The following is a 14,892-nucleotide window of genomic DNA, read 5'->3' as shown; positions in this document are numbered from 1 at the left end:
TCCTCCTTCCCTCCCTTCTGAGCCCTCCCTGACTCTGACATCAAAAGTTTCAACGCCTCAAGTTGGTTCCACACAGCTCTGGGCTGACAAAAACAAATCTTTCTCCCTCCCCCTAGGGATGGAAGCAATTTTCCTCGTGTTTTACTTGATCCAGCTGTTGCTCCCTTTGTCTGACACTCCTCCAGACTGGATTTCTTCTGCTGCCTTCAATGGGGTTTTGATCTTGGTCTCCTCATCTGGTTTTACTTCCAGCTCCAGTCTCCAAAGACAACCTAGAGAACAATATTTACCCTGTCCTGTGATTTGTAAGCAAGGGCTGGAAAATTACAACGAGTATAAAGTCAGGAAATAGAGTAGCTGCTGCTAGGATATTAAAAGTAAAATTGCATATTATAGGAAAATTTAAATATAGCAATTTTATCTGTTTTCTTGCATTCTGTTGTCAGGTTATTTGTTATTTAGGGTTAACAACCTTCAATGAATTGGATTTAATGGATTTTACAATTAAATCAAATAAGTCATCAAGTGAAGAAAGGGAATTAAATTGACTGTCCTTAAATGTCTGTGGGATTCCGCAAGAGAACTTAAAAATAAAAGTCAGGAGCCTTCCCATGGGATCCACGAGGATAAACTTAATTGCCACACTTGAATTTTTCCTTCTGACATTTTTCTGTCTCTACTCTACCAGAAAATAAATTCCCTCAATGCCAGAGGGGGAAGAGTTTCAGGAAAGAGGAGAGTATTATAATTATAATTATAACATTCCCCCTAAAGAAACATTTAAATAATTACACACTACACCAAGGGAAACTTTGGGAGCATCCAGATCAGAATTTCACCCAGTCCTGGGTCCTGTCTCCAGCATCAGACAGAACCAGACACTTCCAAACAAATTCCAAGAAACTGCAGCTATTATTATTATTAGATAATATGACCATGAGAGAAAAAAAAAAAAAAAAAAAAGAAATCCTGCTGTTAACTCCACACTGCCCAAGACAAATCCAGAGAACTGGTTTGTTTCTAGGGAAAAATCCTAAAATAATCTTCAGATAAGAACTTGACAAAATTTCCCTGGAAACTCCAACTCTGACATTTCTGTCAAGTGAGAAGGTTTGGGGATCATGGGATAGGAACAGCCCCTCCCTCCACATTCCCACCTTCAGCCCCTGAATTCACAATCCCAGTGACAACCCTAATCCCCAGCAGATTCTCTGGAATTTCATGGAATCTCATGGATTCCCCATGGATTTTCATGGAATCTCATGAGAATTTAATGGAATCTCATGGATTCTCATGGATTTTCATGGAATCTCATGGAATCTCATGGAATTCCCATGGAATCACATGGATTCTTATGCAACTCATGGAATCCCATGGAATCTCATGGATTCTCATGGATTTTCATGGAATCTCATGGAATCTCATGGAATCTCAAGGATTTTCATGGAATCTCATGGAATCTCATGGAATCTCATGGAATCTCATGGAATCCCCATGGAATCTCAAGGATTTTCATGGAATCCCATGGAATCTCATGGATTCCCACGGAATGTCATGGAATCCCCATGGAATCTCATGGAATCCCCATGAATCTCATGGAATCTCTTGGATTTTCATGGAATCTCATGGAATCCATGGATTCCCCTGGAAGAAGGAGCCTTTCCTGCTGTCTCCATCAGGGAGCTGTGCTCAGAGCAGCCTGGAAAACACCTGGCTGGGAGGCCAAAAGCTGCTCCCACTGATCAGAGAGCAAATCCAGCACTGCCTCCTTCCCCTGATCCCTGCCAGTCACACACAGCCCCTTCCAGGCTGCAATTCCAGGGGTTTTTTTTCCCACTTTTCTGCCTCCCAGCTGTGGCACTGCAGAGGTTACTGCCTGCTGCTGGCAGGGATTTTGGGAGGGAGCAGATTTGCTGTGGTTGCTGCTGTCATGGGCTGGATATTTCCTGACTGCAAGGAGCCAAGTCCAGGCTGAAGTCTCCTAAAATCACCCAGGGGAAGAGCAGCAGCTTCTCTGGGGTTCACAGAGGGGTTTGCAGATCTGTGCCTTGTCCCCTCTCTAATCCTGCACAGCCAGCCCTGCTTCCTGGGGCTTTGCTATTCCAGAGACATCCTGAAACAGCAGCTGTGTCAACATTTTTCCTGCTCTAGGAGCTGAATTTTTAAGCAGCTTCTCCATTCTGGGCTGAGCAGTGCTCCCCTCCCCACTCCCAGGGGAATTGGGATTGGTTCCCCCAATTCCAAACATCCCCATTGCTCATCTCCAGCTGGCCACAAATCCTGACCACAGAAAACAACTTCATCCAGGCAAGAAAAAGGGACTTTCCTGCAGCAACTGGAGTGGTTTTTGCAGGCTCTGCACCTGCCAGCAGATCAGGTCAGCAGCAGCAGAAAGGATCCCGGGCTCCCAGTCACCTTTTATTCATTGTGGCAAAAGAAAAATCGGCATTTCACACCTAATTCAGATCTAAAGCACTGACCCGGGTGGATAAGGGGGTCACAAGGGTAATTGGCTTGTCAGGAAGTTTCTTCCTCCCCATCTCTTCCGTTTTTTGGGGTTTTTTTTTACACCATTTTGGTTTTCAGGCTGCACTGAGAGACTTCTCAATAAATCCAAATTGGAGATCACAGACAGAAAAACGGATTAAATATCAGATCAGGAAAAATGCCTGATGCCAAGGGGAACCCTCCATCCTTTATTGCAATTTTTGAGAGTCACTAACCCTGGCAAACAGGATGGCCCCTTCCCCCCATCTTCACAGCCATAAATACATTAATTAAAAAGGAATGGCAGCATTAATGATCTGTTGACACAAATTACAGCACAAGACCTTGTGTGCAGGATTTGTCAACACTCCAGGCTTATCATCAACAGCTCCTTTAAATACAGGGCCCAGTGTTCCACCAGGATCAAAGGAGAAAATACCTACTCATGGGAAGAAGAAAGGATAAAATTCCTGGAACAGAAAAGTAGTAGGGAATGTTGTAATTTAGGAATGAAAAGTGCAGCTAATTGGCAGTGCCAAAGGATTCTTCAAAATAAAACATGGAAAAAAAATAACTTGGAAAAGAACACCACAGTTCAGGGTTAATTTACACCAACACTTTTCTCTTTAAACCAAATCTCCCAGCTGCCAAATCTTCAGCAAGCCTGAAATAATCCAGTTTAGGGCAGGAGCTGTGAACTGAAAGGACAAAACTGAAAGAGAACCACAATGAGAGGCTGCCCAGCAGAGTCTGTCATTACTGCAGGGCTGGAACAAGGCAGGTCCCTCTCAGCCCAGCATTACCCTGCTTGTTCCCCAGCCACAAACACAAAAAAACCCTGATTTTCCTTCTCTGAAGGGCTCATCCACAATGACAAGGTGATGGCCTCACCAGATGTTTTTTTGTTCCACTGTAATCAGCAGCTTGAGATGCAGCCACCAAAGCAGCTGAGAAAAAAGGGCTGGGGGATGAGCAGGGCAGAGCTCTGACACCTTCAGATGGGCTGGAGAAAAAAAAAATATCAATAAATACCATTAAATGTCATTAAATACCAGCCCTGGGACAGCCAGGACAGGTGAAGTTCACAGAAATGCCCAAGCACTCCTCAATCCCAGCATTGCTGAGGCTGGAAAATCCCTCCAGGATCAATGAGCAGCAATTCCTATGTTTTTAACCAAAAAAAAAAAAAAATTAATAATAATATCCAGCCTGAATCTTCCCTGGGCCAGCTGCAGGCTTCACTTTGAAGCAAAAGCAGAGCTTGATTTTGGGGATAATTCCTCAATTTCTTGCTGCCTTGAATCTGCAGCTGGAAGTTCCACTTCCCCATAACCCAAGGAGCAGAAATGAATTAATGTGCATGTGCAGGAATGCAGGAATTGATTCAGCTGGAAATGCTGAGAGGGTTTTGATCTGAGCTGTGCTGGGACAGACCTGGATGTGCCCAAGTGCAGAATTTTCCAGCTGTGTGGGTTATTCCCATTAATCCATGCACTTGGTGTGTTTTTGGAGCAGCTCACAAGAGCTCTGTCTGCACCCAGCATCTCCAAAATCTCCCTGCATTCCAGCACCCTGGGATGGCACAATATTTAAACACCTCCTTTGGCTGGAAAGCTTCAGATTCCTGACATTCATCTCAAAACCATTAATAGAAACCAGCTACAAAAACAGAGAAATTGCCCAGGAAACCAACACTGATTTTTTTTCTTTCTTTTTTTTTTTTTTTATTCTAGACAGAAACTATCCCCAAAAAAAACCAACTGACCAAGGAGAAATGGGAAAAAAACAGGCAGCAAATAAATCAGGGATGGAAAAAGAGACACAAAGCAGCACCTCACTGACACCCACAGAGCAGGTGCAAATTATAGTTTTCTGTGAAGTTTAGTATTTTTTGGCATGATCAAACTGTAAGCAAGTAAATCTGAAAAATCAGTTCTCTTTAAAAATTATTTTAGTTTAAAAATATATTAATTTTAAGTACTTGCTATGATTTTTTTCAATTCAAATGCTGTTTAAAAAGAACTAAAATCACATTAAATGTGTTTTCTGGTCCCTCACTCTTGTGTGCAAGGCTCTCTCTTGGGTCTGTCCCACACAGCACAGGCAGGAAAAATTTGGAATCTAAACAGACAGGAGCAGGAGGGAGCAAAAAAGGAAATGAGTCACCCAAACTGACAGAGCAGAGCAGTGGCAGAACTGGGAGCAGAGCCTGCACTCCAGCCTGGGCAGATTTTAAGAAAAATCCTCATTTTAAACTTCCCATTTCATCCCTCTTGCCTCTGAGATTTTCCCAATATTCCCATAAAACCAGGAGCCATTTTTACATGCTGCTTCTTTACCCCAGTGAAATGATATTTTTTCTACCTTTTATTTTGTTTAAATTATTAAGTACTCATCCCCCAGTGTATTCTGAGAGCCAGGGGTGCCTTCAACATTAAATATTAAAGGAAAAACAGGTATGAGCTCAAAATCTCTGCATGAAGGATGAGGGGATGGAAAAATGTGCAGCTCTGAGTTGGAGCAACCAGAACTCCAGGAGTGGCTCTGCTCATTTATCTGCATTTATTAATCCTTCCTTAAGGTCCACAGCAGCAGGAATTTTATCAGGGGTTATTTACAACTAAACCTTTTCAATTTATACAAAATATCCCCCCAAAATGAACTTTGGAACCTGCAGTGGCTGAGAGTGAAGAGTTTCCATCCATGACATGGCACTGAGTCATTGCCATGTGGTTCTGGAGCATCTCAGGCTTTCCCAAATCCACAAAGAATTTCTGGGGGCAGATCCCCAGTCCTGCTCCAGTTTGGCAGCTCAGGGGGAAATGGTTGAGGCTCAAATCATCCCCTGGAACTCTGCTCAGCCCTGGGGTTTGTCTCCAGAAATGTGGGATAAAGCTCCTCACCCACCTGCTGGATTCCAAGGAAAAGCCCCAAATCCAATCTGAAAAGGAGCAGGAATTTTGTATTATCTGCCATTCAAAATTTTGAGGTATTTTAATTTTTTTTTTTTTTCTGGGAAAAATAGGGGAGAAGCAAGTGAGCTGAAAAAGTGTCCAAAAATCATTGTCCAGAATTCCACTCCCAAGCCCCTGGAGCAGGGACACCACAAATCCTGAGCACAAATTGAATTTCACTCCTCCCACAGGCAGCACAAAATCAGGTTTTTCCAACCTGGGAAAAGTTCATGCCACAAGTACCCAGCACTGCTCAAACTGAATTTAACTTCTCCTACAGATAGCATTAAATCAGATTTTTCCAACCTGGGAAAAGTTCATGCCACAAGCACCCAGCACTGCTCAAACTGAATTTAACTTCTCCTACAGATAGCATTAAATCAGATTTTTCCAACCTGGGAAAAGTTCATGCCACAAGCACCCAGCACAGCTCAAACTGAATTTAACTTCTCCTACAGATAGCATTAAATCAGATTTTTCCAACCTGGGGAAAGCTCAGTCACAAGCACCCAGCACTGTTCAAACTGAATTTAACTTCTCCTACAGGTCACATTAAATCAGATTTTTCCAACCTGGGGAAAGCTCAGTCACAAGCACCCAGCACTGTTCAAACTGAATTTTATTGTTTGAACAGGTAACACTAAATCAGATTTCTCCCTAAAAAAAAAACAAAACTCAAGCCACAAACACCCAGCACTGCTCAACCTGAATTTTACTGCTCCAACAGGTAACACTAAATCAGATTTCTCCCTGAAAAAAAAAAGCTCAAGCCACAAGTACCCAGCACTACTCAAACTGAATTTCATTCCTGCCACAGATAGGAGTGATTAAATCAGATTTCTCCCTGAAAAAAAAAGCTCAAGCCACAAGCACCAGCACTGCTCAACCTGAATTTCACTTCTCCTACAGGTACCACTAAATCAGATTTTTCCCACCTAAAAAAAGCTCAAGCCACAACACCCAGCACTGCTCAAACTGAATTTCATTCCTGACACAGATAGAAGTGATTAAATCACATTTCTCCCTGAAAAAAAAAAAAAAAAAAATTCTGGGAGTCCTCAGGATTTGAGAGCTGAAATTTTGTGTTCCCTTTGTGGCCACTGTGCCTCAAACCACATTTTGTGACCTGTGTGCCCGTGGGAACAGAGCTCTGCTGATCTGACACTAATTGCAGCCCATCCATTGCACCCACCTAAAATAATTCAGCAGTGGGATTCTAGTTTATTTTGAGATCAGAAATGACTGGGGAAAAGAGTGGAAAAATTAATGGGTTGGGTGCTCAAAGGTGCCTGTGCCAGTTGTGTTATTTACCTCAGCTTTGCAGGCTGGTGCATTAAAAATAAAAATATTCTGGGTGAAAGGTTGTTTTTCATAATGCAATATAATCCTGCAGCCAAATTTAGACACATAAATATGGAGCCTGCTCAGCTTTTTGAGGGTGGGCTGTGTGAAAAGTGTTATTTGCTCAGGATTAAGTCAAGAGGACTCTGGCAAATATAATTTTAGTAAAAAACCCCAAGGTGCTGCTTGCTCTGCCTCCTTTAGAAATAAAGTGAGAGTTCCCATTCCACTTTGAGGATGGCATCATGTGTGGAAATTCAAATTCCTCCTCCTTTTCCCATTATTTTGCAGAAAAATTCAGTTATATTCAAGGGGGACAAGTCTCAGTTTTAGTTCTTAAAGAGAAAAAAAATCCCTAAATCAGGGATTTGACCCAAAAGTGATGAATCAGATGGTTTTCTTTAATTCTCTGACTCACAGAATTCCTTGTTCCAGTTTTATTCCTCAAGTTTTGTCAGGGAAAATCAAGCAAGAATGGATTCTTCCACAGGAAAACCAGCACCATGTGTTTGCTCCAAACTACCTGAGATGTTTACAGCAGTTATTGATATTTTTATTTATTTTAAAAGCAGCATGGAAGAAAAAAAACAAAAAAACACTTTTCCAACCCATTTCAGCTCTGCAAAAGCTCCAGGCTGGGTACAGAGTTCTGTTATTTTTGGAGAGGTTCAGCCCAAATGACCCCAAGTCAGGATGTTTTCCTGGAAAACAGAGAACAGCATGAATGGTGAAAAGAAAAAAATGACATTTTTGTCACATCAGGACTTTCACCTCAGCCAGGATTTCAGCTGCTGAGGACAAACCTGGTTTGTTCAATTTGGAATTTCTGCATCAGGGATTTGAGAAGGAGCAGCTCAGAGCTCCAAATGTACACCAATATTTTGATTTTTCACATCAAAGTGCCTCATTGAAAGGGCATGAGCTCACCAGAGTAAAGGTGGTCACTGTTCCTGCTCAGCAATTATTAAATATATTAATTATTAATGCCCTGAAAGGTGTTTTCTACACCAAATGTTCATAAACATCCCCTGATATTGGCTGATTTATTCTATTTTGAGACTGGAGTTTATTCATGGAAGAAAGAACAGTTCTCACAATAAAAAAATATCAGAATAACTCTGGGTTTTTTAGCAGAGAAATCCTCCAGGAGGCATCACCCCTGTCCTCTGCCTGTGATGTCAAAAAACCCCAAAACAAAACCAACCAACCAACTTAAAAAAAAACAAACCCAAAGGAAACAAAAACCCCACAAACAACAACAAAACCCCAAATAAAAATAAATTACACACACACACACAAAAACCCAAAAAACCAAAATAAACCCCAAAAAAACAAAACAAAACAAAACAAAAATCAGGTTTTGGGCACACCAGCTATCAGAAGCCAATACAACAGGAAGATTATTTCTCTTTATTTCTCTTTTTTTTTTTTTCTCCTGGTTTTATTCTTATAGTTTCTAGTACTAAAGTTTCTCTTTCTCTCATTAAACCTATTTTACCTTCCTCCTAATCCTATCTCACAAGAGGAAAAAAAAAATTCAAATTAACAAATGAAAAACACTGGAATAAACAGGTTGCTATTCTGTAAAAAATTAAAATTAATTTTGTACTACCAGTAGTATCATAAATCTGCTTTAATCTTAAAAGTCTCCTGATATTTCCAACACCTCCCACCATGGAGCAGCAAGCAATTTTCCAGTTTGATATAAACTGGGAATTGATATAAATTAAATTATTTTATGGCCAGAAGCCTCTAAAAAACTTCAAATAACCTTTCCAAAAAAACTTCAAAAATCCATGCTGATGTCATTGAATACATTTTGTAGAGAAAACTCTTAAAAATGTAATTTTCTGCTAAGAATTATTGTTTTCCAGATGAACCAAAATCCTGTTTGCCACAAGTATTACTTGCTAACATTAAAAAGAAAATTGTATTTTTGCCAGCACATGGGGCAACACTCTTCACATTTGCAATGGGATTTGGTTCAGAGAAAAATTTTTTTAAAAATTCACAAAATTTCAGTTTTCATCCCCTCCATGTCAGCTGATTTGCAATTTTATAACAATCCCAGCACAAACCTGATCAGAGAGAAAACTGAACTTGTTCTGTCCAGCTGAGCTTGCTGCCTGTATTCAAGTGCATGAAATCCAAGAAATTATGACAAAAATGAGAGAAATTTCATTTATTTTCCATTTTTGAGGCACTTTTCCAGCCCAGTGAGTGACATAAAATCACCACCCCACCAGTTACCCCCAATTAACGAACGCCAGAAATTTGGTTTTCAACCATTTCCTCTTAGAACAACAAAATCATGGAAATCTTCAATATTTTAAATCAAAGTTTTCCTGATTGCAGCCTTTTTTTTTGTTACCACACCTGCACATAAACTTTGAAGTGTGCAGATTCAGTGGGATGCAGATAATTTTGGAGAGGAAGAGCAGCTCCTACAAAAGTTTTTTGAGGATATCCTGGACTCAGGCTCCCTCTACAGAAAATCAGGAGCATTTTTTCATCTCTCTGCTTGTTCAATAAAGTGAATTTCAAATCCTGAAGTTGACACAGCCCTGGGGGTGTAAAATCTGAGAAGTGCCTTGTAAAAGAATTTTTCCACAAGGAAATCATAAATCCTGGGAGATTTAGGATGTCAGGATTTGTGATTTCCTTGTGGAAAGCTTGTCCTAAACTGCACCTTGTAGCAATGATTTTTGCAGGTTATTTTCCTCCCTTTCAGTTTATTCTTTCCTAGGAAAAAAAAAAGAGAATTATTTTCAGGGAGTTTCCAAGCTTGAAAAAGCTTTTTTTTTCATTCTTTTCCTTCTCAGCCCACCCCATGTCTTTTAAAATATAAAATATCACACTAAACCACCCAAAACTGCCTCAAACCCCAAAAAGAAAAGCAGAACCCAAAGCAGAACCCAGCTAAAAAGTCCTGAGGGTTTATTTTTCACAGCTTTCACAACTCTCTCCAACCATGCAAAAGCAGCTGATTGTATCAGCCTTGCCTCAGGCACAAAAGTTTGTGTAGTTAATTAATAATTAGCTCTGAGCTTCTACTTTGTCCAATATCTGCATGTTCTACACGACAGGGATCAGGCAAAGACAAAAATAACCATTTTTTATTAGCACAAAAATAGAACACAAAAATAAAAGTGCCTTTTAAGGATGCTCACACAATGTCCAAGGCACACCAAAGCTCCAGGTAAGAGACAACAAAAAGTCCTGCAGGTAAATCCTGATTAATTAGTTAATGAATTAATTCTGATCCAATTCCCATCCCACCACAACTCTCAGGAAAACTCCAACCTTCCTGCAGTAAGGCTGTGAAAGAATGCAATTTAAAAAAGAACTTTTCCAAATTTTTGTGCCATATAAACAACAGGAATTCTTTCCCTGATCCCACCTCTCACATCTGATTTTTATTTTTTTTTAGCTTCAGTTTTATCCCAAAGAGGAATTTCAGAAATTCAGCAATGACCACAGGACAGAGAAAAGAACTCACAACTCTCCTTTGGGAAGGAAAAACTTCCAAAACTCCTTCCTGTTCTTTTCATCACAATCAGAAAAAAAAAAGTTACATGTCATGGACATACTTAAATATTTTTTTTAATTACAATTGCAGGTTCAAATTTGTGACAGGTGTTGGTTTTTTATCGCTTGGAACTCCTCAGGTAGATCTTGGGGGTTTGCCACCCTGCAGGAGCAGTTTTCAAGCCAGCTTTTTTCCAGACACGTTCCAAATCTTTCTCAAATTTTACCTAAAAGAGAAAAAAAATAATTAAAAAAAAGGTGACACAGCTTAGAAGTAAAAATGTGTCCCAAGGGTAGTGTAGGTGTAACACACACAAAGGAAACAAAGGTTTTAAGTGTAAAAATATTGAATTTTACTGTAGAAAATTCAGAAGACATTAAAAGGATTTTGGTAGTATTGTTTTTAAAGTCCTGTGCAAGGCAAACTGAGAAGGTGGAATGAAATGGTGAGGAAAATAAAGAGGATTTTACAGAGTTCAATGCAAATCTGAAGCAGTGGAATTACAATTAACCTCAATTTGTAGCTGGGCAAGATGAGAATTCCTAGAGAATGAATTAAATTATATCCCATGAAAGGCAGTGCTGAAAAACTTCCCCAGCTGGAAGAAACCCCCATGTCTTCCCTCAGCCCTTCCAGGAAAGGAAGTAAAAGGCTTCTATATAAAAAAATAGAGAAAAAACACCTGAGGATGGTGACAAGGCAGGGGAGAAATTCAGATTACAGCAAACACATGAATTCATCCTTCACACAAATGCTAAAATTCCTCTCCATTAATCACCCATATCTGTAAATTACTACATAAATGTTTGGAATTTATGTTGGAATCACTGAGGCTGGGAAAGATCTCCAAGATCACAGAGTCCAGCTGTGACTGATGTCACATCCAGACATTCCCTGGACACCTCCAGGGATGGGGATTCCATGTGTATTCTTGTAATTTTCATCAGGACCCTCCAAACATCCTTTCTCATGATTCTTACTAGAATTATATCATTTCTCATGATTCTTATTGCAATTAAACAATAATTCTATTCAATTGGTGTAGGAACACATGATCACAGGAGGATTAGATGGAGGTGCTTTTATTGAAGAGCTCTGGGAATCAGGGGTACAAACCCAAATCTGACTCTGACACAGATTAGAGTTGGACATGTTTTTATTCCCTTTTTGTTACATATTAATTATTAAACCCATATTATTCTATTGTATACACTGATCTTATCCAAGCATATATTGTAATTTCCATCAGAACCCCCCAAACATCCTTCCTCATGATTCTTGTTATGATTACATCACTTCTCATGATTCTTATTACGATTAAACAATAATTCTATTCAATTACCAACCAATCAATCCTATTATTAATCATACCATGACTGTGCAGGTGCAAAGCTCAGTGCTCATTCCCAGGGCCTGATTCCCTTTCCCAAGCCTACCATACCCAACCCCCTGAATCTATTGCACACAATCCCATGTGTGAGGAACATTTGAACCCTCTGCTGTCAGTTTGATGTGTGGGCACATTTCTGTTTCTCCCCTGAACTCACCTGACGTTTTTTCTTGCGCCCCTCCTTGATCCTCCTGCGGATGAACTTCCTCCTCTTCAGCAGCTTCCTGTACTTGTGCCTGTTCATTTTCCTCCTGCGGATCTTCAGCACACTCCTGCACTGCACTTTGCCCCCCTCTCCTTCCCCCACACCCCCCTGCCCAGCAGGAGGGGGACACTCTGAGGGCTGGGGGTTTTCATGGCTCACTTCTTCCTGAGCCCCCTCAGCTCTGGGGAGGGAGTACCTGACTGTCAGCCAGCTCTCCAAGGGGCTGATGGAGAGTTTCCTGGGGATCAGGATCTCCTCCAGCTCAGGGTCCAGCGTGTGCCACTGCTGGGGCTGGGCCCCGCTGGTGTTGGGGGGCTGGGTGCTGTAGCAGGCAGATGGAGAACGGCAGCAGAGGAAGGAGGACACTGACCTGGGCAGGAGGTGGCCTTGGGGAGAAAGGAGCTGCACTTAGAAAAGAATGTTCCAGCAGCAGAATGAGAAAAGCTCTGCCAAGCTCTCAAACCACCAGGCAAGCTAATAAAAGGAAACACTCACACGAGCTGTGACGTCATCACAAAAGCAAGGAAAGATTTTCAGTTTTTTAACTACAATGCTGTGATGTTAAAAATATCATTTACTAGGTGAGATGCCCAGGTCACCCAGACAGAGCAGGGTGGAGGTTCCCCTTTACTGGGAAGGACTGGAATTCTGTGGTTTTTAAGGTTCCCCTTTACTGGGAAGGATTGGAATTCTGTGGTTTTTAAGGTTCCCTTCACTAGGAGGGATTGGAATTCTGTGGTTTTTAAGGCTCCCCTTTACTGGGAAGGATTGGAATTCTGTAGTTTTTAAGGTTTCCCTTTACTGGGAAGGACTGGAATTCCAAGGTCTTTAAGGTTCCCCTTTACTGGGAAGGATTGGAATTCTGTAGTTTTTAAGGTTCCCCTTCACTGGGAAGGATTGGAATTCTGTGGTTTTTAAGATTCCCCTTCCCTAGGAGGGATTGGAATTCCATGGTCTTTAAGGTTCCCCTTTACTGGGAAGGATTGGAACTCCATGGTCTTTAAGGTCCCTTCCAAACCTTTCTATTATTCCATTAAGTTCTTGTGTTTGCTGATGAAGAATCATAGTCAATGTATACAAAGTAAATCAGGGACATGAAAACATGTGACAACTTCTCTCTCCTGCACTGCTTGTGAAGAAATAAATTTCTGGGAGTCAAATTACCCCAGGAAAATAAACCCAAACAAACAGCAAACTCGCTCACACAATACAAATTTACCTGCAATTCTCGAAGCTTTCAGCAACTGGGAACTCAGCCGTGATATTAACATTTTGTTTCGCTTTGTTCACTAGCAGAGCCGGCAATGACTGTTCAAACAAGAACATTTATTCAATAATGGAAACACGCAGCTTTAAAAAACAACCCCACATCCCCAAAAGACGGGCTGAGACCCTGAACATCCTCCTGGTTTTACCCTCAATCTGTCGGGCTCTGCTGTGGGGGGGCAGCTGAGCGGCGGCGGCGATTTATTAATAAAGCTTGGGATGTTTTAATATTAAAAACACGGTAACTGCAGCCGAGCTCCCCGGTACAGCCCTGAGGAGCAGCAGCGCGGCCTAAGACGGCGCAGTCACCGAGGGGCCGCCTCCGTCCCCTCATCCCTCCCGGTACTGCCGCCACTGCCCCGGGCAGGGCTCGCACGGAGCCCCCGCGCCGCCGCCGCCATCGCCCTCCCCTCACGGCCCCGCTGCCATCACCGCCATCACCCACCGGTCCCACCGGCCCCACAGGCCCCGCCGCCATCGCCCGCCCCTCACGGCCCCTCACGGCCCCGCCGCCATCACCCACCGGCCCCGCCGCCACCGGAACTTCCGGCCGCCCGCAGCGCCCCCTGGCGGCGCGCGGGTAACGGCGCCTCACGGGCGCTCGGGGTCGTTGAAGGTGCCGGTCTCGGTCACGCACTAACCCTCAGGGACCTTCCAAGTGCCGGTTTCAGTCACTCACGGGACTTCATGGTCCCTCACAGCCCCTCATGATCCCTCAAGGTGCCGGTCTCAGTCATTCACGGCCCTTCCTGGCCCTTCTCAGTCCCTCACGGTCCGTGATCCTTCACAGTCCATCACAGCCCCTTCATGGTCCTTCACGATATTTCCAAACCCCTCACTGTCCTTCATGAGCTCTCGTGGTCACTCACAATCCCTCCTGGTCCTTCTTAGCCCCTCACAGTCTTTCATTGTCCCTCATGGCCCCTCATGATCTTTCCTGGCTGCGCACAGTCCTGCATGATGCCTCAAGATGCTTCATGATGCTTCAAGATCCTTGATGGTCCTTCACAACCCCTCATGTCCTTCTCAATCCTTCCTGGTCCTTCACAACCCCTCATGCCCTTCTCAATCCTTCCTGGTCCTTCTCAATCTTTCCTGGTTCTTCTCAGTCCCTCACAATCCCTCATGATCACTCACAACCCCTTCTTATCCTTCAGGTTCCCTCATGGTCCCTCACAATCCTTCCTGGTCCCTCACAGCCCATTCCAATGCTTTCCAACCTTTCCATGAGGGAATTTTTTTTTTTTAATATCCAACCTAAACCTCCCCTGCCCAGCCTGAGGCTGTTCCCTCTCCTCCTGTCCCTGTTCCCTGGAGCAGAGCCCAGCCTGGGGCTGTCCCCTCCTGACAGGAGCCACAAATTCCCCTCTGATCCCCCTTTTCTGCAGGCTGAGCCCATTCCCAGCTCCCTCAGCCTCTCCTGGTGCTGCTCCCAACACTTCTCCAACTTTGCTCCAAATTAAATTCTTCAACCAGTTCAACCCAGGTGTGTTTGCACAGAGACCTCAGCCACACATGGAAAAACAGTGGCTGGGATGTGTTCACCTGCTGAGTCACCTAAAAGCAGTCTGAGAAGGGAAATGTGGCACAAAGAGCCACATCAGGAGGGATTTGGGGCATCAGGAGGGATTTCTGTATGGAAAGGGTTGTTAAGTATGGGAATGTGGTGGAAACACCATCCCTGGAGGTGCCTAAGGAAAGGGCTCCCAGTGTCTCAGCT

General features: G+C 42.8%; 1 protein-coding gene across 2 annotated transcripts; it reads right to left on the bottom strand.

Annotated features, from left to right (window-relative positions):
* Positions 1–9,697: 9,697 nt before the first annotated feature.
* On the bottom strand, positions 9,698–13,749 carry AURKAIP1 (aurora kinase A interacting protein 1). Of its 2 annotated transcripts, none has more exons than XM_079326298.1 (4): positions 13,696–13,749; positions 13,126–13,214; positions 11,859–12,292; positions 9,698–10,537 (listed from the first exon to the last, which is right to left on the bottom strand). In XM_079326298.1, exons 2-4 carry the CDS (start codon positions 13,175–13,177, stop codon positions 10,430–10,432), a joined length of 594 nt encoding a protein of 197 aa, XP_079182424.1. In that variant the 5' UTR covers positions 13,178–13,214; positions 13,696–13,749; the 3' UTR covers positions 9,698–10,429. The 2 variants fall into 2 exon arrangements, with proteins under 2 accessions (XP_079182424.1, XP_079182425.1); XM_079326299.1 differs by lacking the exon at positions 13,696–13,749 and adding an exon at positions 13,322–13,552.
* Between the last annotated feature and the right edge of the window lie 1,143 nt (positions 13,750–14,892).

Source organism: Erithacus rubecula (assembly GCF_903797595.1).
Source record: "Erithacus rubecula genome assembly, chromosome: 24".
Lineage (NCBI taxonomy): Eukaryota > Metazoa > Chordata > Aves > Passeriformes > Muscicapidae > Erithacus > Erithacus rubecula.
Note: the sequence above shows the minus strand (reverse complement) of the source record. Positions and strands in the feature narration are given on the sequence as shown.